Source organism: Cervus canadensis, chromosome 19, assembly GCF_019320065.1.
Source record: "Cervus canadensis isolate Bull #8, Minnesota chromosome 19, ASM1932006v1, whole genome shotgun sequence".
In the NCBI taxonomy this organism is placed as follows: Eukaryota; Metazoa; Chordata; class Mammalia; order Artiodactyla; family Cervidae; genus Cervus; species Cervus canadensis.
In genome coordinates, this window is record NC_057404.1 from 49,784,741 (window position 1) to 49,806,688 (window position 21,948).

At 40.1% G+C, this 21,948-nt stretch overlaps 1 protein-coding gene across 1 annotated transcript in view; it reads left to right on the forward strand.

Annotated features, from left to right (window-relative positions):
• Window positions 1-15,713: 15,713 nt before the first annotated feature.
• Window positions 15,714-21,948, forward strand: part of FAM241A (family with sequence similarity 241 member A) — a 40,347-nt gene continuing 34,112 nt past the window's right edge. The window contains exon 1 of the mRNA XM_043438564.1: window positions 15,714-16,045. Within this exon, the coding sequence (XP_043294499.1) occupies window positions 15,878-16,045 (168 nt within the window). The 5' untranslated portion in view covers window positions 15,714-15,877. The remainder of the gene's footprint in view (window positions 16,046-21,948) is intronic.

Below are 21,948 nucleotides of genomic sequence, written 5' to 3' on the forward strand. Positions count from 1 at the left end.
TATAGTGCCTATCAGATTTTTAGCACATGACGAGGAGGATCTCTTAAACAAGCATGTGTTGCTAGGTAGCAAAACAAGAAAAATAATATCAGAAGATATTAATATTAAATAAGCTTATATTCTTGGTGACCCAAAAGTTTTAAATTTCAAGGAGTATTTTAGAAAAAACTTAAAAGAGTTCCAAACCTTACACCTAGAATGTAACTTAAGTCCATGTAAATTATAACACAAACAAAAATTATAACCAATTCACTCCCCACCCCTACAATTAGGATGAGAATAGTATACACTTTCATTGGTAGATCATTAGATTTGTACCAAATAACATAATTCAAACTAAAAATAGTAAACATGTGCATTAACTATATCCGATGGAACACCAAAGCTGGAGATAAACTGTCTTGTAAAATACACCAAAACATAGGCCCAAAACCAATGGCAATCTTTAACACAGACCCAAAATCTTACTAAATCAAAGGTAAAACATGGAGGTTGTTTTAGCATTACTGCCCAGAAACCTTAAACCAATTGGGTACAGAAAAAATCTGAGGTTTCTTCAAAACCACCCACACAGTGGCTGTCTTCCTGCTCCTCTCGGGTCTGCCCGAGGAGACCAGCTTCCAGCTCAAGCATTAGGAGCACCCAGTGCAAATGGAAACCCTTAGTCAGCCAAATTCCCACCCACATCAGTTCCTCCCCTCAACAGCACCCTGACAACCACAGAAACCGATAGGCTCCATGGCATGCGAGATGAAAGCAGGACCGCTTCTCTTGTAAATAGAAATATTTAGGTACATTGCAGAGACTCAATCAACCCACAGAGCAGATGAATGAAGTATCAAGAGTTTTAAACAGCAAAAGCTGAAAAGATACATATCATTAAAAATGCAGGCTTAAAACATGAAGGAATTGTGTTTTCTTAATTATACTTGGAAAAAGGAGCAAAACGGGTTAAGTGGTCACATAAAGAAAACTTATATGGAAAGTAAAATCCATTTTAAGGGAGTTAGAAAAAGAAAAAACACTTTGAGTAATGTAAACAAAAATTCAAACCATTTGTCTTCAGAATCACTAGTGAATGAATTATGGCGTTCAGAGATTTTGGAGAGCTGGATGGTCATCCTTTAACTGACACATTGTAAACAAATTTAGCTTTCTCAAATGCAAACCTTTCTAAAATCTATTATTTTATTTTAAATGATTATCTATTGTTTTGCTTTATTAATTAGTCTTAAAGGCTTATGATAAGAAACACTGTATAATGATTTACAAACTCCAGCCTGAGCTCAGATTCTAGGTTTTTGATTCATAAGAATCACCTGAGAAACCTTATAAAAATATGGAGAAGATACTCTGATTTACTAGTGCAGGAGTGAAGCCTAGAAATCTGTGCTTTTAAAAAACCTTCCCGGTGATCCTGATTCACAGTCAGATTCATGACACTTAGAGCAAAAGAGGAAGAAGACTTGCCTATTTGTATTCAAGTAGCTTTATTTCTCTGAAGAAGAAAATGGTAACCCATTCCAGTACTCTTGCCTGGAAAATCCCATGGACGGAGGAGCCTGGTAGGCTGAAGTCCATGGGGTCACGAAGAGTCAGACATGACTGAGCGACTTCACATTCATTTTTCACTTTCCTGCATTGGAAAAGGAAATGGCAACCCACTCCAGTACTCTTGCCTGGAAAATCTATCAACGAAAGACCTCCTCAATCTCAGCCTGGGCTTCCTGGAGAAGATGGCATCTGAGTCCTGAAGACTGAAATATTAGCCAAGTAAATCTGGAGACAGAATGAGGAGAGAGAGGGGGGACAATGTGCCAAACACCCCCTCCCCCATTACATACCCCCATACAGTATAAGGAGTGGTAGGAAACAGAGAAGGGCTGGATGGGAATTCAAAGTTCAAGTTCCCATCTTGCAAGCAATGGGAGGCTACTGCAATACACTCAGTGAATGTCACCATCAGATTTTCATTTCAACCAGATGTCTCTGGCTGTATAAGCAGTATGCGTATTTCAGAAGGATAAGAGATGGAAAAAGAAAGATGAATTAGGAACCCATGGAAGAATTCCAGACAAGAGATACTGAGGGTCTGGTGTAAGGCAGTGAAAACTGAGATGGAAAAGGGAATACAAATTTCAGGAAAACTGAGGCAAAAAGACAAAGTGATGGCTTAGATGGAGATGGCAAGTGGAAAGGATAGAAAAGGTGGAGAAAAAGTAAAAAGGAGTCAAGGATGAGCCCACCCCCATCGCTACCAGATTGAAGGGAGTGACTTACCCTTTCTAAATATCATTAATAAAATATGGAGCCAGGATGGGCTTTAAGAGAACTTCTAATTCTAGAAATCTATGTATCATTTTACAACACTGATTATTGAATTATTCAATAATGTCCTCAAAGCCTCTTAAAGTTGGCTTTACACTAAGTGGCTCCTGGACATACTAAGTTCACATACCTGCTTTCTAGAATATTGCCAGTCTATTTCTTAATGTTAAATTATCAGCTATAAAAGTAGTGACTGACAGCATCCCTACCTAAAGCAGCTCTTACCTCTTCTAAATTTGCTATTCTAGATGTACACCATAGGTATGGAAGTTAGGTAAGTAAGTAATCCTCCTCTCTTCTGAATTACATAGCACTTCATGTGTAATTCCTTATGACACTTTCCTCATTCTACACTGCTTTATTCTTAGTTGTGTAAATGCTTTATATGGCTTACTTAAGCACCTGAGAATATGAAGAGTCTCAATATTCTTTGCACCCCTTCACATAAACCATTCCATACACAACCACGTTGCATACAAAATTTAGACAATACATAGGTGTCTTTTTGCACCAGGATTATTAGAGTATAAATAGACTGTGAATAAATAGACTGTGAGTAAGGACCAAAGCAGCATTTTTCTCTGAGTAGAGGAACTATAATATAGTGCTCAAGAGGCTCAACAGTCGTTCAGAAGATCTTTTGCTTAGTTCTTTGTTCTCAGTTGGGTTCTGGATAGATAGACCGTTAAGAGGCAGAGACAGAAAACAGCAATACATCATTAAAGCAAGAAAAATCAAACATATTCAAGTACAACTGAGAAAAGAGGCAACTATCAAATAAAATATATAGATGGTCCCCTGCTTTTGCAGGTAATGCAGTTCTGAAAATCTATAAGAGAGTTAACTGTGTACATTCTCAAAAGGCTAAAAACTACAAAAAATCTTTAGGTACATCTTATTGGTATAATTTGAAAAATATGTCTAGCAATATGTATCAATTCTTTATTTTTACTTACCCTGATAAATGAACCTCACAGATAAGTGAATAAGCTAAAACTAGATAGTGTATTGTTAAAGCCAAAATCGTGCTACTAGGGACATGCCTGATAAGTTTGACTTTTGTTAAATCACAACTAAGTTTATGAGGCCTATACTGTTTATGTTTCAACAGAACTTTAATTTTTCTAGCACACAGCTTCATATCTATAAAAATTTTATATCAAAGTTCAACTGAATAGTTAAATTGTCACTATTGTTCAGAAAAAGAAAGCAATGGGGCCAAAACCAAGTTACTGGCCCTCTTCCTCTAATGGCTCAAAATAATCTTTTTCCAGCTGCTGAATATAACACCACCTGTGTTATTTGTGAGTGTCAATTAATGATGTGGAAATTATAGGTTTGACATAATTTCAAAAGTTATGACTTAGGGACTACCTATCATTTGAATATTTGAGAAGACAAGTAATCATAGAATTTTGACTTTGTTTTTTAGTATTTAATGTGTTACGTGTTTAAGAGGTAGAAAAGAGCCGGTTAGTATGTACAGAAGATCTAAAATTTTTGCATCTCCAGGGTCTTCCATATCTCTATTTCCGGCCTGAATTCTGTCCTACACGAACTCTGTAAAAGGGTTTAGCCATCAGGGGTTTACTGCTCTTTCTCCATTCTTTTTTTAATTGGAGTTTAGTTGCTTTACCATATCGTGTTAGTTTGTGCTGTACTATAGTGAGTCAGCTGTACGCATACATATATCCCCTTCCACTTCAACCTCCACTTAGACCACCCCCCCCACCCCCCCATCTAGGTCACCTCTGAATTGAGTGCCCATGCTGAGCTCCTATGTTCCCACTAGCTGTCTATTTTACACGTGGTAGTGTATATATGTCAAACCTAATCTCCCTGTTCATCCCACCTTCCCCTTCCCTTCGAATCCACGTGTCTGCCCTCTATATCTGTGTCTCTACTCCTGTACTGCAAATAGGTTCATCTGTGCTATTTTTCTGGTTTCGACATATGTACATTAACATATGGTATTTGTTTTTCCCTTTTTGACTTACTTCACTCTGTATGACAGGCTCTAGGTCAATCCACATCTCTACAAAGGACCCAATTCCATTCCTTTCTAGGCCTGAGTAATACTCCATTGTATATATGTATCGTATCATCTTTACCCATTCATCTGTCAATGGATACTTAGATTGCTTTCATGTTCTGGCTGCTGTGAATAGTGCTGCACTGAACACTGGGGTGCATGTGTCTCTTTGAATTATGGTTACTCGGGGTGTATGCCCAAGCAAACATCTTTTTACTCTTAGTTTACTTGCTATAAGATGAGAATTTTCCAAATGTATTTTTAATAGGAAAATAAGCAGGGCAGAAGGTTTTAAAAGAAGCACAGAAATGGAATGAGTTTTACAGGGTAAAGACTTTCAACCCAAATCTAATCAAAATTTAGATACAGCTGAATCAACTCAAACATTGATTATGTACCCACTACATACCTAGCACTTTTTAATGCACAAAGGATAATAGTGGGTCTTCCTTCTGGAAACTTCTACCCCGATTAGAGAGACAAACTCATAAATAAAGGAGTTGCTGTAAGTTGTTAAGGCTGTAATGTGGTAATGCTAAGATAGACATATGCACATAATACTGGTTTGCTAACAGGCTTGATGGAATATTTCACTTGAATCTACTAATTTTTCTCTCTCAGCCTTAATGTATTTACTATCCAGTTGTCAACTTCACTTCCCATTCCTGAAACTCGCTCTGTCTTTCAGACCTAGATCAGAAAGGTAAATGCACAGCACTTGTGCCATCACTCATATCTCCAATGCCACTGCAGTTATTCTTTCCCCAAAAGTTCTCACAAGCTATCTTATACAGTGTACCAGGCAGCCATGAAGAGTAACTGGCATGTGAGATGTAATCCATCTGCTACCCTTATCTAGTTTTACTTCCACTAGTACCCTATTGGCAGAAGCTATTTGAAACTTTCAGCAGGGGGTCTAATTTCTTGCCCAGCCAAAAATACATACTCTTTCATTTCTGTTTCAGCTTTTTGCATTCCCTTTTGGGCCAACCACAAATTTATTTCCCATGTGGGGAATCTCAAGGTCCAAGGTTATTTGGAGAGCACAGATAATTATGGTTTCCTACAAGCAATGAAAAATCACACACATCTCATGTGAGATATGTATTATATGAGACTGTACTCATATAATAATACTAACTAATATGTTTAATAGTAATACTAATTAATAGGTGCCAATAATACCTATATTTTGCAAATATGATAACTGAGGATTAGAGAGAGTCAGGATTGAAAATCAGGCAATTCCTTCTAACCTTTTGCTTTGGAGAATTAACCTCTCCAACAAGAACAACTTGATCAATTGGGATAAAAGCAAAGGACAGCAGCCAAGACACTCAGGTTAAATCTGGAGGCGAAGTCATATAGAAATCATAGAATTTTAAAGCAGGAAGGGGTTTTTCAAATTGCCTAGTTAAACTTGCTCATTTTACTGATGATGAAATCCAGTATCAGAGACTTTAAATGAACTACCCACATTTCTGCAGTCTGAGAGTAGCAGAACTACTCATTTCTTTTGTATCCCAGTTTAGAGCTTTTATGATTCTAACTTTTTCAGTAAGTGACAAAAAGCCAACCCAAGATGGTGTATGAAAAAAAGATGGGGGAGAAGTGGCATTATTGTGATAGATTTACTGGAAAAAGGCATACAGGAATAGCTCAACTTTTGGAGTAGTTAAAAGCTGGCTTTAAGAAGCTCATCTCTCAGTCATAAATTCTGCAGGACAGACTTCATTCTCAGGCCCTATAAGCTGGTTCTCTTGTAGTTTCAAGCTCGTATCACCACACACCAATCCTGTAGACAGGATCTCCTTTTCTTACAGTACAAAAATCCAAAAATTTAGTTTCACTGGCCTTGTTGGACTTGACTGGGGCCATGTGCATATCCTTAAACCAGTTCACTGTGGCCATAGGAGGTAGGAAGGGTAAGATGCATTTGAATTACCTAGTGAAGTTCATATTCCCCACTCCTGGACCCAAAAATAGATTCAATTTCTCTGAAATCACAGACTGAGAGTAAAAGAAGGTTGAATAAATAATTTTTAAAAAGTTGCAGTACTGTTAACGTAAGAAGTAGGTACAGATTCAGTTCAGTTCAGTTGCTCAGTTGTGTCCGACTCTTTGCGATCCCATGAACTGCAGCATGTCAGGCCTCCCTGTCCATTACCAACTCCGAGAGTCCACTGAGTCAGTGATGCCATCCAATCATCTCATCCTCTGTCATCCCCTTCTCCTCCTGCCCTCAATCTTTCCTAGCATCAGGGTCTTTTCAAATGAGTCAGCTCTTCACATCAGGTGGCCAAAGTATTGGAGTTTCAATTCAACATCAGTCCTTCCAATGAACATCCAGCACTGATCTCCTTTAGGATGGACTGCTTGGATCTCGTTGCAGTCCAAGGGACTCTCAAGAGTCTTCTCCAACACCATAGTTCAAAAGCATCAACTCTTTGGTGCTCAGCTTTCTTTATAGTCCAACTCTCACATCCATACATGACTACTGGAAAAACCATAGCCTTGACTAGATGGACCTTTGTTGACAAAGTAATGTCTCTGCTTTTTAATATGCTATCTAGGTTGGTCATAACTTTCCTTCCAAGGAGTAAATGTCTTTTAATTTCAAGGCTGCAATCACCATCTGCAGTGATTTTGGAGCCCAAAAAAATAAAGTCTGACACTGTTTCCACTGTTTCCCCATCTATTTCCCATGAAGTGATAGGACTGGATGCCATGATCTTAGTTTTCTGAATGTTGAGCTTTAAGACAACCTGTTCACTCTCCTTTTTCACTTTCATCAAGAGGCTCTGTAGTTCTTATTCACTTTCTGCCATAAGGATGGTGTCATCTGCATATCTGAGGTTATTGATACTTCTCCCGGTAATCTTGATTCCAGCTTGTGCTTCTTCCAGCCCAGCGTTTCTCATAATGTACTCTGCATGTAAGTTAAATAAGCAAGGTATTACAGCTTTGACTGTACTCGACATCAAGGAGTCTTGAGTCAAGGATCCTTGACTCTGACTGTACAGCCTTGACGTACTCCTTTCCCAATTTGGAACCAGTCTGTTGTTCCACGTCCAGTTCTAACTGTTGCCTCCTGACCTGCATACAGGTTTCTCAAGAGGCAGGTCAGGTGGTCTGGTATTCCCATCTCGTTCAGAATTTTCCACAGTTTATTGTGATCCACACAGTCAAAAGCTTTGGCATAGTCAATAAAGCAGAAATAGATGTTTTTCTGGAAGTCTCTTGCTTTTTCAATGATCCAGCAGTTGTTGGCAATTTGATCTCTGATTCCTCTGCCTTTTCTAAAACAAGCTTGAACATCTGGAAGTTCACGGTTCACGTATTGCTGAAGCCTGACTTGGAGAATTTTAAGCATCACTTTACTAGCTTGTGAGATGAGTGCAGTTGTGCAGTAGTTTGAGCATTCTTTGGCATTGCCTTTCTTAGGGACTGAAATGCAAACTGACCTTTTTCAGTACTGTAGCCACTGCTGAGTTTTCCAAATTTGCTGGCATATTGAGTGTAGCACTTTCACAGCATCATCTTTTAGGATTTGAAATAGCTCAACTGGAATTCCATCACCTCCACTAGCTTTGTTTGTAGTGATGCTTCTGAAGGCCCACTTAACTTCACATTCCAGGATGTCTGGCAGATAACAAACAGCAAAATCTACAAATTCTACATCTATCCATAAATAATAGTTGAAAGAATAAAGGCTAAGAGAAGACAAAAACTGCCTTTTTAAACACATCCAAAAGACTGTCTTGAAGGGAAAAAAAAGATTAATCAGTTATCTTGTATTTCAAGAAAGAACTGAACCAGTAGGCAGAGACAAGAATACTGATTCAATTCAGTAGATGTAAAAAACTTTCTAACAACTAGAGAGATCCAGTAATTGAACAGGTGGCATCATGAAGTAATGAGTTTCCCATAGTTGGAAGCCTTCAAACAGAAGGAGGGTGACCATCTGTTAGGAATGTTATAGAAGGGATCCCTATACTGGGTGGTAGGTTGTTCTAAACTGCCTCTTAGATTCCTTCCAACTCTAAGATTCTAAATTATTGAGAACAGCATGAATAAAAGATCCAAAAGTCCATTCAAGAACTAAATTATTCAACAAAAGGTAATAGAACTTTCAGCTATGAAGTCAAGTCAACCAGACTTTTCGTGCCAGCCATCCAATTTTACAAAGAAAACAGAAACAGATATATAAAAATGGTTATTTTTAAATTACAACATTAAAATAAATTTTACAAGGAAACACAAAATCCAGAAAGCATTTAAAAAATTTCTCTTATGAATTTTATCTATATGTTCACATAATTTCACTTCTGTCAGATTTATCGCCTAAGTTGAACAGAGTTAAGTTCCATATTACTCTTTTTACCTTCCCAGCTCCTGAGATATAGGATAACTAAGTGGCTTTGTTACTATCAGGCTGTGCTTTTTCACTTAACATTATATTAAATATGTTTACCACAACGATATAAAATCTTCATCATTACTGTTCTAAGGTCTAATACATTTGATTGTTGGTATACCATAGTTTTGGAGACGGAAATGGCAGCCCACTCCAGTGTTCTTGCCTGGAGAATCCCAGAAACAGAGAAGCCTGGTTGGCTGTCGTCTGTGGGGTTGCACAGAGTTGGACATGACTGAAGCAACTTAGCAGGAGCAGCAGCAACAACATACCAAAGTTTTCTCAGTCATATCCCTATTGGAGGGTATTTAGGTTTCTCTCAATTTTTCACTATAGTTTTGCCTTGAACATCAAACAGTTTTTTTTAACCTCTTTTCAATTTTTTCCTAGGTCTGCACTTGGGCAAAAGGGTATGGATATTTTTATGATTCTGAATATGTTCCACATTCAGAATCATAAAAAAGAATACCATCAGTTTGTGGTGAACTAGCAGCAATTGATTTAACCATTTCCCCAAGACATTGTCCACATTAGGCTTTATTCAACATTTTAAAAACTGCTAACACTTATTAAGTAGCATTTTATAATTGTTTACATTTTGATTTTTTCTTTACTAACGAGTTTGAATAGCCTTCTCAACATTTTTTTTTTTTTAATGAAAACACAATTCTTAATCTACAATGCTACTGTTAGGAGGAAACTCATAGTACATGTGGATGCAAAGAAGCCACATCAGAAAAGCCAAGTAAAACAGTTAATGTAAACAGATTAGGCCCAAGATGGAATCATTCATGCTAAACCCTACCTTGGCAAACCAACACTTAACTGCTTTGATTGTTGGAAAAGGAAGGCCTAGATCAACTGATCAACGCTTACTTGTCCAGCACAAGTTACCTCACCAGGCTCCAAGGCACCTTTCCTTTGCTCCATATAAGGGAATAACCCTGCATTAAATGGCAACCCACTCCAGTACTCTTGCCTGGAAAATTCCATGGACTGAGGAGCCTGGTAGGCTACAGTCCATGGGGTCACAAAGAGTAGGACACAACTGAGAGACTTCACTTTCACTTTCAACCAATCAGCAAATGCCCCGTATAATTTTCCTGTTCCTGCTCACTTTGGTCTATAAAACCCTGTTAAATTACACAATTCTTTGAAACTCCTTTCCATCTTCTAGATTGGACGCTGCCTGACTTATGAACGGCTGAATAAAGCCAATGTTATTATTGTTTTTGTTTAGTCGCTAAGTTGTGTCCAACTCTTTTGTGACCCGATGGACTATAGCCTGCCATGCTCCTCTGTCCACGGGATTTACCAGTCAAGGATGCTAGAGTGGTTCGACATTTTCTATTTCAGCGGCTCTTACCAACCCAAGGATAGAAACTCTGTCTCCTGTACTGGCAGGCAGATTTTTTACCACCGACCCACCAGGGAACAAAGCCAGTGAGATATACTCAGTTGACACTCTTTAACAAAAGAAAGAATAGAAATTAATTCCAAGAAGAAGGGCAAATTTTTCCCTCTCCCAATCAGAACATGCTCTCTGGGATGGCTAGAGAACATTGAGAAACCATCGGTTCCACATATTTCTGATATAGCTTCCTTAAAATAAAGGAACAATAAAGGAAGTGAGTGTCCTCTAGTAAGTTCCTTTTCCTTTAAACTCACATCCCAGTTTTTCCTGGGATTTTAAGATTCCAAACATCTCAAAAAGTATTCCCCATAGTGAAGGCTCTGCTAAATAGGAAAGAAAACAAACTTAAAAAACTGAGAGGCCTAAATTAAAGTATAGGAAGCATATAATAACATCATAGTATGTCAAAATTAAACTGAAAAAATGAAGTTTGGCTCAGTTTCTACAAATAACTGCACTTGCTTCTAACACTATATTACTAAATGAGTACAGATCACTCTGATTCATTTTTTCTCTCTAGAAAGATGTACACACGAGTGGAAGAAGATTTAAAATCAGATATTAAAGGTGTGAAAGTGAGAGATTCAAAGTCCTTGTTCCCACAGCAACTGCACAAGATACATTTGCACTACGCAGGCTACTCCTGAGAAAAGAATATGGTTTTTGCCACTTATTAATCCCTAGGAAAACACAAGGTAAATACACTAATAAAATCACAACTAAAAACATCTATTTCTGCTTTATTGACTACGCCAAAGCCTTCAACTGTGTGGATCACAATAAACTGTGGAAAATTCTGAAAGAGATGGGAATACCAGACCACCTAACCTGCCTCTTGAGAAACCTATATGCAGGTCAGGAAGCAACAGTTAGAACTGGACATGGGCCAACAGACTGGTTGCAAATAGGAAAAGGAGAATGTCAAGGCTGTATATTGTCACCCTGCTTATTTAACTTACATGCAGAGTACATCAGGAGAAATGCTGGGCTGGCTGAAGCACAAGCTGGAATCAAGATTGCTGGGAGAAATATCAATAACCTCAGATACGCAGATGACACCACCCTTATGGCAGAAAGTGAAGAGGAACTAAAGAGCTTCTTGATGAAAGTGAAAGAGGAGAGTGAAAAACTTGTCTTCAAGCTCAACATTCAGAAAACTAAGATCATGGCATCTGGTCCCATCACTTCATGGGAAATAGATGGGGAAACAGTGGAAACAGTGTCAGACTTTATTTGGGGGGGCTCCAAAATCACTGCAGATGGTGACTGCAGCCATGAAATTAAAAGATGCTTACTCCTTGGAAGGAAAGTTATGACCAACCTAGATAGCATATTAAAAAGCAGAGATGTTACTTTGCCAACAAATGTCCATCTAGTCAAGGCTATGGTTTTTCCAGTGACCATGTATGGATGTGAAAGTTGGTCTGTGAAGAAAGCTGAGTACCGAAGAATTGATGCTTTTGAACTGTGGTGTTGGAGAAGACTCTTAAGAGTCCTTTGGACTGCAAGGAGATCCAACCAGTCCCTCCTAAAGGAGCTCAGTCCTGGGTGTTCATTGATGTTCACGGGGTGGAACACTGGGTGTTCACTGATGCTGAAGCTGAAACTCCAATACTTTGACCACCTCATGCGAAGAGTTGACTCATTGGAAAAGACACTGATGCTAGGAGGGATTGGGGGAGGAGGAGAAGGGGATGACAGAGGATGAGATGGCTGGATGGCATCACCCACTCGATGGGCATGAGTTTGAGTAAACTCTGGGAGTTGGTGATGGACAGGGAGGCCTGGCGTGCTGCGATTTATGGGGTCGCAAAGAGTCGGACACGAATGAACGACTGAACTGAACTGAACTGAAAGTGCATTACAATTTGAGACCAACAGGTTATAGTCGCCTAGGTAATAAAAAAAATCTTATATTTCCCACGGGAAACTGGCAATAATAGCTTTATGTATTTATTATTCATATTATGCAACAGAGTAAAAAGGTCCCCCCCAATAAGATGCACTTGAAAGTATGTGATCTGTGATGCAATCTGAATAATGTCTTTTGTATAAAATGCTACTACTAGATTTTTGGGAAAGAGATGAGTCTCTAAATCTTTAAGAAAGACCAAAGTCTTTATAAACAAATGAATAACAGTTCAAAGAGGAAACTCACGCACTAAATAAAGAATAGCTAGTAAGAAAGAAGGTTCTGACGTCAGTTCTAGGCAGGAATCAGAGAATTCTGCCCAACTTTTGCTGAAAATTCTTGGTTTTTGCCAGGAAAAGCAGCATAGAATTCAAAATAAATAAAATGGAAGCTTCATGAGAGGAGAATCCCAGACCTGAGTCTAATGCCTAGAGGTGTTCAATAAATATCTGTGACATAACTGAAAGAATATACTTGTCAAAGTATCAAGAAGCCCAACTCTTCAAAAGATCAGACATATACTCTAAAGCACTTTAATAAGACTTGTCCCTTAAGTTGAGCAAAGCTAAACTGTATTATTCTTTTCTCCTGGCATATACACACCCTGTGCCTTCTGAGTCCTCATGTATACAAGGAGTTTCTGTTCACTCTGTAACCTGAGTGAAGTGTGCATAGCTGCTTGACTTACCAAGTTAAGAGATAAAAGCCAAAATAGGGTGAACTTCAAAATGTGCCTTAAGCTCCACAGAGTTAGTAGTAAAAGCTGATATTCTCTGTACCACTACACATAACCCTAAAGTTTTCCTAAAATATATAAAGTCATTTTTTTATAAGAAACACTACTAAGAGCCAAAGCAAAATTTTCAGAACAGAATGGCATGAGAGGAAAGCAATGAGGGACATCAGGGAATGTTCTTGGCTTCCCATGGTGACATTTGTTTCTGATTATATATATAACATTAAATACTTTCTTCCTGGAGTCTAAAGGCTTTTAAGAAAGGAAATAAATCAGATACATTTTCTTTCTAATTTGTGATATCCAAAGGCATATTTCCTGGTTTCTGCAGTCCTGACTACCAAAGCCAGAAAACAGGTCTTTAAAATAAGCCTTTAGGTTCCTGCCTATTTTAATTCCCTTCTCTGGGCCTAAAGACATTTTAATAGAAGATATCAAATAACTCATTTTTCTCCATACCTAGGCATACTTACCTTCCATTGAAAGATAGTCTGCTAGTATATCTATACAATAGTATTTTCTCAAAGTTCAGATAAGAGATATACAAAATTTGATATGGGATTTAAGTGCCCTTCCCTTTAACAAAATGGATAGGGGAGTCTAATGTGTATTTTTCAATCCCACTAAGCAATTGATGAAAATGAAAGAGGAGAGTGAAAAAGCTGGCTTAAAGCTCAACATTCAGAAAATGAAGATTATGGCATCCAGTCCCATCACTTCATAGCAAATAGATGGGGAAACAGTGGAAACAGTGTCAGACTTTATTTTGGGGGGCTCCAAAATCACTGCAGATGGTGATTGCAGCCATGAAGTTAAAAGACGCTTACTCCTTGAAAGGAAAGTTATGTTAAAAAGCAGAGACATTACTTTGCCAACAAAGGTCTGTCTAGTCAAGGCTATGGTTTTTCCAGTGGTCATGTATGGATGTGAGAGTTGGACTATGAAGAAAGCTGAGTGCAGAAGAATTGAGTTTTCTAACTGTAGTGTTGGAGAAGACTCTTGAGAGTCCCTTAGACTGCAAGGAGATCCAACCAGTCCATCCTAGAGGAGATCAGCCCTGGGTGTTCATTGGAAGGACTGATGCTGAAGCTGAAACTCCAGTACTTTGACCACCCCATGCGAAGAGTTGACTCATTGGAAAAACCCTGATGCTGGGAGGGATTGGGGGCAGGAGAAGAAGGGGATGACAGAGGATGAGATGGCTGGATGGCATCACCAACTTGATAGACATGAGTTTGAGTAGACTCTGGGAGCTGGTGATGGACAGGGAGGCCTGGCGTGCTGCGATTCATGGGGTCGCAAAGAGTCAGACACGACTGAGCGACTGAACTGAACTGAAAGCAATTAACGCAGTTCTGAAACTACCTATCTAGAGACAAGATCACAGATCTCAGAGGCCAAGGACTCAGTTCCACAAAACTGCTGCCCGCCTCTTCCCCTCCTTCCAACTCCACCCCACCCCCACACACTTCAGAGGTCAATTGCAAGTCCAGGTTGTAACTTGCGCTTCTATTAATATCAGCCAGCTATATAGTGAAAGTTCCCTTGATCACCATCTTTGGGTTCCATTATTTTGCTAGAGCTGCTCACGGAACTCAGGGAAGCATTTACTTAACTATTTTATTACAAAAGATAGTACAAAGTATATGGGTAAACAGTCAGATGAAGAGGTACCCAGGGCAAGGTGTGTGGGACAGGATGCAGAGCTTCCATGCCCACTCTTAGCTGCCCCTCTCCCCCCATTTCCACCTGTTCACCAGCTCAGAAGTTCTCCACATCCCTGTCCTTTGTTTCCGCAGAGGCTTCAGTATGTAGGCAAGGCTGATTAAACTCTTGAGCTTTGGTGATAGACTCAACCTCAGTCCTGCTGCCCTCCCAGGAAATCAGGGGGTGAGACTGAAAGTTCCAATCCTCTAATCGCAAGGCTGGTTCTTCTGGGAATAGGACCCATCCTTAAGTTACAAAGGTGCTACCAAAAAAGTTACCTCATTAACGTAACAAAAGGCATCTTTATCCTTCTCACCACTTGGGAAGCTTCAAGGTTTTAGGAGCTCTGTGCCAGGAAAGGGGACAAAGGCTACATATATATATATATATAAAATTCCTTTTATAAATCATAACACCACAGGTAGAAAGAAAAAGAATTATAAACTAAATGTATCCCCTACACTGACTGAGAGTGACATATTCTTACCCATTTATAGAAACGGACACAAAAGCAGATACACTACCTATGCTCCCACGGCTCTGACAACCAACACACACCAGGGAAGCACTCAACAGAGGGATACCTTCAGACCTTCGGAGAGACACGGCAGGGAGGCAAAAGGCACGAAATAGTAGAATGTGTATTACTTGCAAAGGATGGACAGGCAGCCAGCAGCATACGCAGGCACACGGGCAGTGCCAGGCAAAGCCAGAGGGGTCTCGCTGGAGTGTGGAACTCCGTGTCTGTGGGTGTTTCCCTCTCTCTCTCACACACACACCAACACACGCCCTCCTCTCTCCCTCACAAACGCACACATCCTGCCTTTCTCAGCCTCGCTCACACGGTCCCTGTCTAGCAGGCTCTCACACAAAACACGCAGTCTCTCCTGTGCACACACCATCTCTTACACACAGTCTCTCACGGTGGTTGCACTGCACTCACACACAAAATTTCTCTCGCATAGTCTCTCACACGGTCTCTCACGCACAGCTCCTCTCTCGTACACAATGTCACACACACACAGAGTCTTTTAACGTACACAGTCTCACACACGCTCCCTCCCCAGTCACCCTCACACGCGCGCGCGCCCCTTGGCCCCGCCCCTCCCTGGCCCCGCCCCCCGGGCGAGCTCCGCCCCGGCGGCTGAGGCGGGGCGAGCCCGTGACTCGAGGGGCCGAGCCTGGCTGGTACTTGTGGCGCCCCGGTCGGCGGGGCGCGCTCTGGAGGCGCCTGTCAGTGGCGAGCGCGGACGACCCTACGGCGGCCCTCGGGCATTCGGTCGCTGCCTCCGGCTTGGCGGCCGTCCAGGGCGGCAGAAGTTGGCGGTGGGATGTGCTCGGCCGGGCAGCTGCTAGGCGGCGGCGGCGGCGGAGGCAGCGGCGGGGAGCGCGACGAAGACCGAGACGCGCTGGCCGAGCGAGCGGCGGCGGGGACCGAGCAGGAGTCCGGGGAGAGCCCGCGGCGGCGCCGGCTGCGGCCGCCGGAGGAGCGGGAGCAGGTGAGCCGGGCGGGGCGGCGCGGTCCCGCCGGTTTCCCGAGCCCCACGCGGTGGCGGAGGGAAGTGGCCCGGCGGGAGGGCGGCGCCCGGGCTGCGGTCGGCTTGGGGAGCTGGGCTCCGCGGCGTTCGGGGAAGCCGAACAGTTGACCCCGAGAGCAGTTGGCGGCGCGCTCGGAGCGGGCCGCGGGGTCGCGTGCCGAGGGCCGACCCGGAGTCGCGTGCCTGGCCGGGTGAGCGCCGCCCTTTCCCACCCGTCTGGCGGAGAGGATTCTCAGGCCAGAGCCCAGGGAAGTGCCCTCCATAACGGTCACTTATCTGAAAGCCTTACATGTAAACACTCTTCCACTTGGAATCGGTTCCCCGGGGCTGTGTTTTGGGGGCCAGCGACTCCCCTCCCGCCTTCCATCTTGGCATTTCTGAACACACCTAGCGCCTCTGTACGGTGTAGGTGTATTTCTGTAGCCATGCAGTCAGTGTCTGAAGGCATGTGTAGGAGCGAGTATTACAATGGATGTTTTGACGGGGACTCTCCCAGAGCAAGTTTTTCACAGGAACAGAAAGGAGATCTAAACTTCATTGAAAAACTGAAAAAGCCGGAAAATTGCTTTCACTTGTTACCAAAGGGGGAAAAAGCATGAGTCCAGCCATAATAAAGGAAAGAGAAGTTGGGCAGTTTTTGATACTCTGAATTTGCTTTCACTAAATAAAATATGGTGATAATAGGCATTATAGCATTTATCTTCACAATTAGGCAAGACGTTTAATGAAGGAAATTGAATTATCCCACATAGTGGGATGCATTTTCACCATCAAATACAGTATACCTTCAAAAATACCTGAGATTAGTTTACCCTCAGAATCCCATTAAAGCGCATAATCCCATTAAAATTATCATTGCCTATATTACAGGGTATACTGTTGAGATCAATTGATACCTGTCTCCTCTCATTATCCTTCAGCATCTTTTTGTCACATTTCACAAATTCCAACATCACTAAATGCATTAATAGGTAAGGTATAATTTCTCTGCCTTGTGTTTAGGAAACAGAAATAACCGTGTGGCAGGCACAAAATATGCCTTAGCATTAGGTTTGCTTACCATGTGGAAGTGTAATTTTTCATTCTTTTGACGATATAGGAGATGGTATCTGAAGCATATAATTGGTAGCTATGAGATTTTCCTGACTAGTTGCCTGACGGTTTTCCCCCATTAACTGCACCATGACTCAGTAGCTAAAGGGCTGTTTCTTTTCACTCTAGTTGTTCAACTGGCAAAGTGAAGAAAACAGCAACAGAAACTCCCTGGGGTGGGGAAAATATATTTGAACTGAAGGTCCCAAAGTGATTTTCAAGTAGTTGTAAGGGAGTATGTAAAATACTTCATCTAAGCTTTTGTGGATTTTTCAGCAGCAGCAGCTCTGGTCTTAAGAGAATTGCTTATGGTACACAAAAAGGGATGAAACAAAAAAAGAATGAAACATATACCCTAGGAAACAGATATACTTTGCATACCTGCCTCTATCATTGTATGTCATGGAAATTTATTTCCCTATACTCCTGTGAAAATGTTATCATTTTATTTTTATCACATGATTTATTTATGTACTCTAAGCCCATATACACAATACTTGAAAATTACACCTGAGATATGCGTTCCCTCCTAATAATATATATACACCAAAGAACTTCTCATAAGTAAGTCAAAAATAAACGAGAAATTGATACAACCCAACCCATTGGGGTAAGAAACAAGCTTTTGTGATAAATCACTTCTTGGTAATGAAAGGTGTTAGTCTCAGTCGTGTCCAGCTGTTTGCAACCCCATGGACTGTATCCTGCCAAGCTCCTCTGTCCATGGAATTCTCCAGGCAAGAATACTAGAGTGGGTTGCCATTCCCTTCTCCAGAGGATCTTGCCAACCTAAGGATGGGAGTCTCCTGGACTCCTACATTGCAAGTGGACTCCTACATTTTTGCCATCTGAGCTATCAGGGAAGCAATAAATGTAACTTTTTTTCAAGTGCTGAAAATGAAATTTAAAATGTATATGCACTGTCTTGTAATGACAGTAGAGACGTAAAGATATTTGAGGAAGAGGTAGATGAAATTAACAACTGTAAAGCATAACTTACAGAGTTGTTTTAATGTGCTTTTCTTTAGGCAGATAGTGTGTGTGTGTTTGATGCTTTAAGGACAACATGTGGACTCCAAATTACAAATGGAGTACTTTTGAAAACTTGTAAACTTGTTAATGTTTAGAACTTGGAGTGAACTTTTCCATAGAAACAATGATATAAACAGAAACAAAACCAAAACTAATTAGATGGAAATGAGACAGAGGCCATCTCCTTGCTGTCCTTTCTGCTTGACGCACTCAATATTTCAGAATCTGAGTAGCCTCATGGATGTTAAGAGAGAATGGGTAGCAGCCACTGCAGTAATAGCAGAACCTCCCTTATATCTGGACCAGGGTTACGGGTGGTGTCTTCTTGAATGCAATAGCTCCAGAAGGCACCCGACTTTTGCTTCTCCAGCTCTTTCAAAGATTTTTGTCAGCCCCTAATTTTCTGTATTAAATCACTTTCTATTTCTAGTTCCTTCACAGTTTGCCCTTACCTGATAATTTGATGAAGCACGTTTCTTCCTTTGGCTCTTTCCCAGGCTAAAGTCTCCTCCACGTACATCTTTCCCTTCACTGATTTTTCTTTACATTGTTGACTCACAAGCTTTTGCCCTTCCTTCAACCTAGAAGGCTCTTACATCAGCTTTGATTATACAAAATGTGTCTTTGGCTCATTGTTATTATGATACCAAATAAAAATGGTATTTATTTCATGTAGTACCAAAATACTGGTATTTATATAGGTGTTTTCTCAGTAGCTGAGATCTTGTCAGCATTTTTTTTGTTTTTTTTTTTTTTACAATTTATACTTAAATCCTACTCCATCTGAGAGAAAAACTAAGGTTCCTCTGTCCTTCTGACCTGAATCTTTCCAGGTAGGATGACTGACAAGGCAGCCTGTGTCCTGGGAAAGGAGGACTTGAAAGACTGGACCAGGTTCCCCAGATGAAGGAACTGTGTCAAGTCTGAAGTAGGAATTTGGCCTCAGAGAGAAAAGCCAGGAGTCAGGCAAAATGCCCAAGGAACTGAAGGAACAGGACACAGCTATCCCCAGTGTGTGTTGGTAACTGTGGGCATGAGAGACAATCAAAATAAGTTCTGACTCTGAATGCCAGGTCCCTTAGAGTCTCTACTCTGCTGTATACCTAGAAAGTTAAAGTCTCCAGTCCTTTTATTACATTCATGTATGTAATGTGAGTGGCATCCACTTAGACATGGCATTCACAACCTGAATAACCTAAGATGTCCCTGCCATCTTAGAGCATAGGAAGGTACCGCTATTCTTGGATTGGCTTTAGAATCATTATTTTTAGCTTTAAGGTCTTTATGATTATGTGTTATGTACTTTGGAAAGTGTAGAATATAGAACAATCTAAAGAAGAAAAGAGCATTTGAAATCTCACTGAGTAATATTGTGCTTGCTATAATATATGAAAATTTGGTGTTACTGCATTCATATATCTGTGTGTGTGTGTATACAGATATACACACATTTTTTAACAGGTTTTAATGTAATATTTGAATGTAGTATCTTGTTTTATCTACTTACGCATATTGTGCCATTTTCCAATTTTATAAAAAATTCTTTGCAAAAATTATTTTTAGGGCTACTTAATTGTCATTCCCCTAATACAACATATTTAATTTGCTTCAAACTCTCTTTTATAGATAACACTGTAATAAAAACCTTTGCTTATTAAGCTCTATCTTGTTGTCACAGTTCCTCACAGTTCTACTTTAGAATAAATTTCTAGAAGTGGAAGTCCTAGGTCAGTAAGTCAAACTCTTTGAAGTCTCTTGAAACATCCTAAAGAATTACATTCAGGAAAGCCTGCACCAGTGTACACTTCTGGCATTAGTATGTAAGAGTGTCAGTTAGAAGCCATCCATGACCACAGTGATTTAATTTATAGATTAATCTTTGCCAATTTAGTAGGCAAAAATTATCTTATTGTCATAAGATATTGCTAGAGAGGTTTACTAAACCATTCATATATTTATTGAGCATCTGCATTTTTTTTCTATTTTAAAAATGTTATTTATTTATTTATTTAGCTTCAGTAGTTGTGGCCCACAGGCTTAGTTGCCCTGCAGCAGGTGGACTTTTACCATACCAGGAACTGAATTCGTAGCCCCCTGCATCGGCAGGCAGATTCTTAACCTCTGGACCACCAGGGAAGCTTTGTATTTCTTTTTAATCATGCTCTTTGACCATTTTTTTCTTTTGGCATTATTGTAAGATATTAATGCCATATTTCACATTGCTTATAATTATTTTCCCTGCTTGCTATTTACTTTATAATTTTATGATGTTTTTGATTTAGAAATGCTTTAAATTTTTATTAGCCAAAGGAATACTTTTGGTAATTTCATACACACGTCTTACACCCTCACACATGCACACACACACACATATATTTATATATATTTCTTTAGAACAATCTTTCTAATCCTAGTTAATTAAAATATCCACCAATGTTTCCTTTATGTGTGTGTTTATAGTTTTATTTTTATTTTTTTACTCTCTATATTTAATCTCTTTACAATGACTTCATGTATTGTGTGAGGTATGGAGCTAATCTTTTCTTCCCCCTAATCACTGAGTAATCCACTTTCTCTTTGGGTTCACAGTCCTTTATAGCACTTACAAATACTGAAATAAGCTTTTACATTTTTCTGCTGGCATTCTGAAAGGGATTTCTTTTTCCACATCACATTTTTGCTGCTGGTTTTTATATATTTAGGTTTAAACTAGCTACCTTTCTGAATTCTTTTATTGATTCACTCTTTAAGAGAGTGTTCGGAGGATGCAGCATGTTTCATATTATTTATTTATTTGGCTGCTCTGGATCTTAGCTGTGGTGTGTGGGATCTTCTGTCTTCATTGCGGCATGTGGGTTCTTCAGTTTCAGCAGGTCAGCACTTAGTTGCAGCGTATGGCATCTGACCAAGAATCAAACCTGGGTCCCATGCGTTGGGAGTGTGGAGGCTTGGCCACGGATCATCAGAGAAGTCCCTATTAATTCTAACACTAATATATACTAATATCTCTTAGACTTCTAGCTATATAATCATCCACTCTATAGATAAGGTTGATTTTGCTTTCTTTCAGATGGCAACGCTTTATTTCTGCTTCTTGCCTTTTGCAGTCCTGGAACTTTCAGATAAGTGTTGGCTTATAGATAATTAAATAAATAAATGAAGGAACATGCATAATAGCATTTATCAAAGAATGTTCCACAAGATCATCTGTTTAAAAAAACAGTGGCAGCAGCAAAAAGCCTTATACTTGCTCTTTGATCTGTCATTAAAGATATGATTAGCAGTACATATTCTAGATCCAGAATACCTAGGTTTGAATCCTCACTCTGCTACATACTAACTATAACTTTGGGCAAGTTAACTAACCTCTTTGGCCCTCAGTTTCTTCATCTGTCTAAAGGGGAAAATAGTTGTGTCAACCTCACAGAATTGTTATATGTTACATACATACATGTATATATGTAATACATGTAGAATGTTAGAGTGAAAGTGAAGTCGCTCAGTCGTGTCCGACTCTTTGCGACCCCGTGGACTGTAGCCCACCAGGCTCCTCTGTCCATGGGATTCTCCAGGCAAGAATACTGGAGTGGGTTGTCATTTCCTTCTCCAGGGGATCTTCCCAACCCAGGGGTCAAACCCAGATCTCCAGCATATAATAAGCATGTAAGGGTTAGCTTTTGGACCTAATTTTCAACTAGAACCCTAACTAAAAAGAAATCTGAGAAATGTTATTTGTAAGT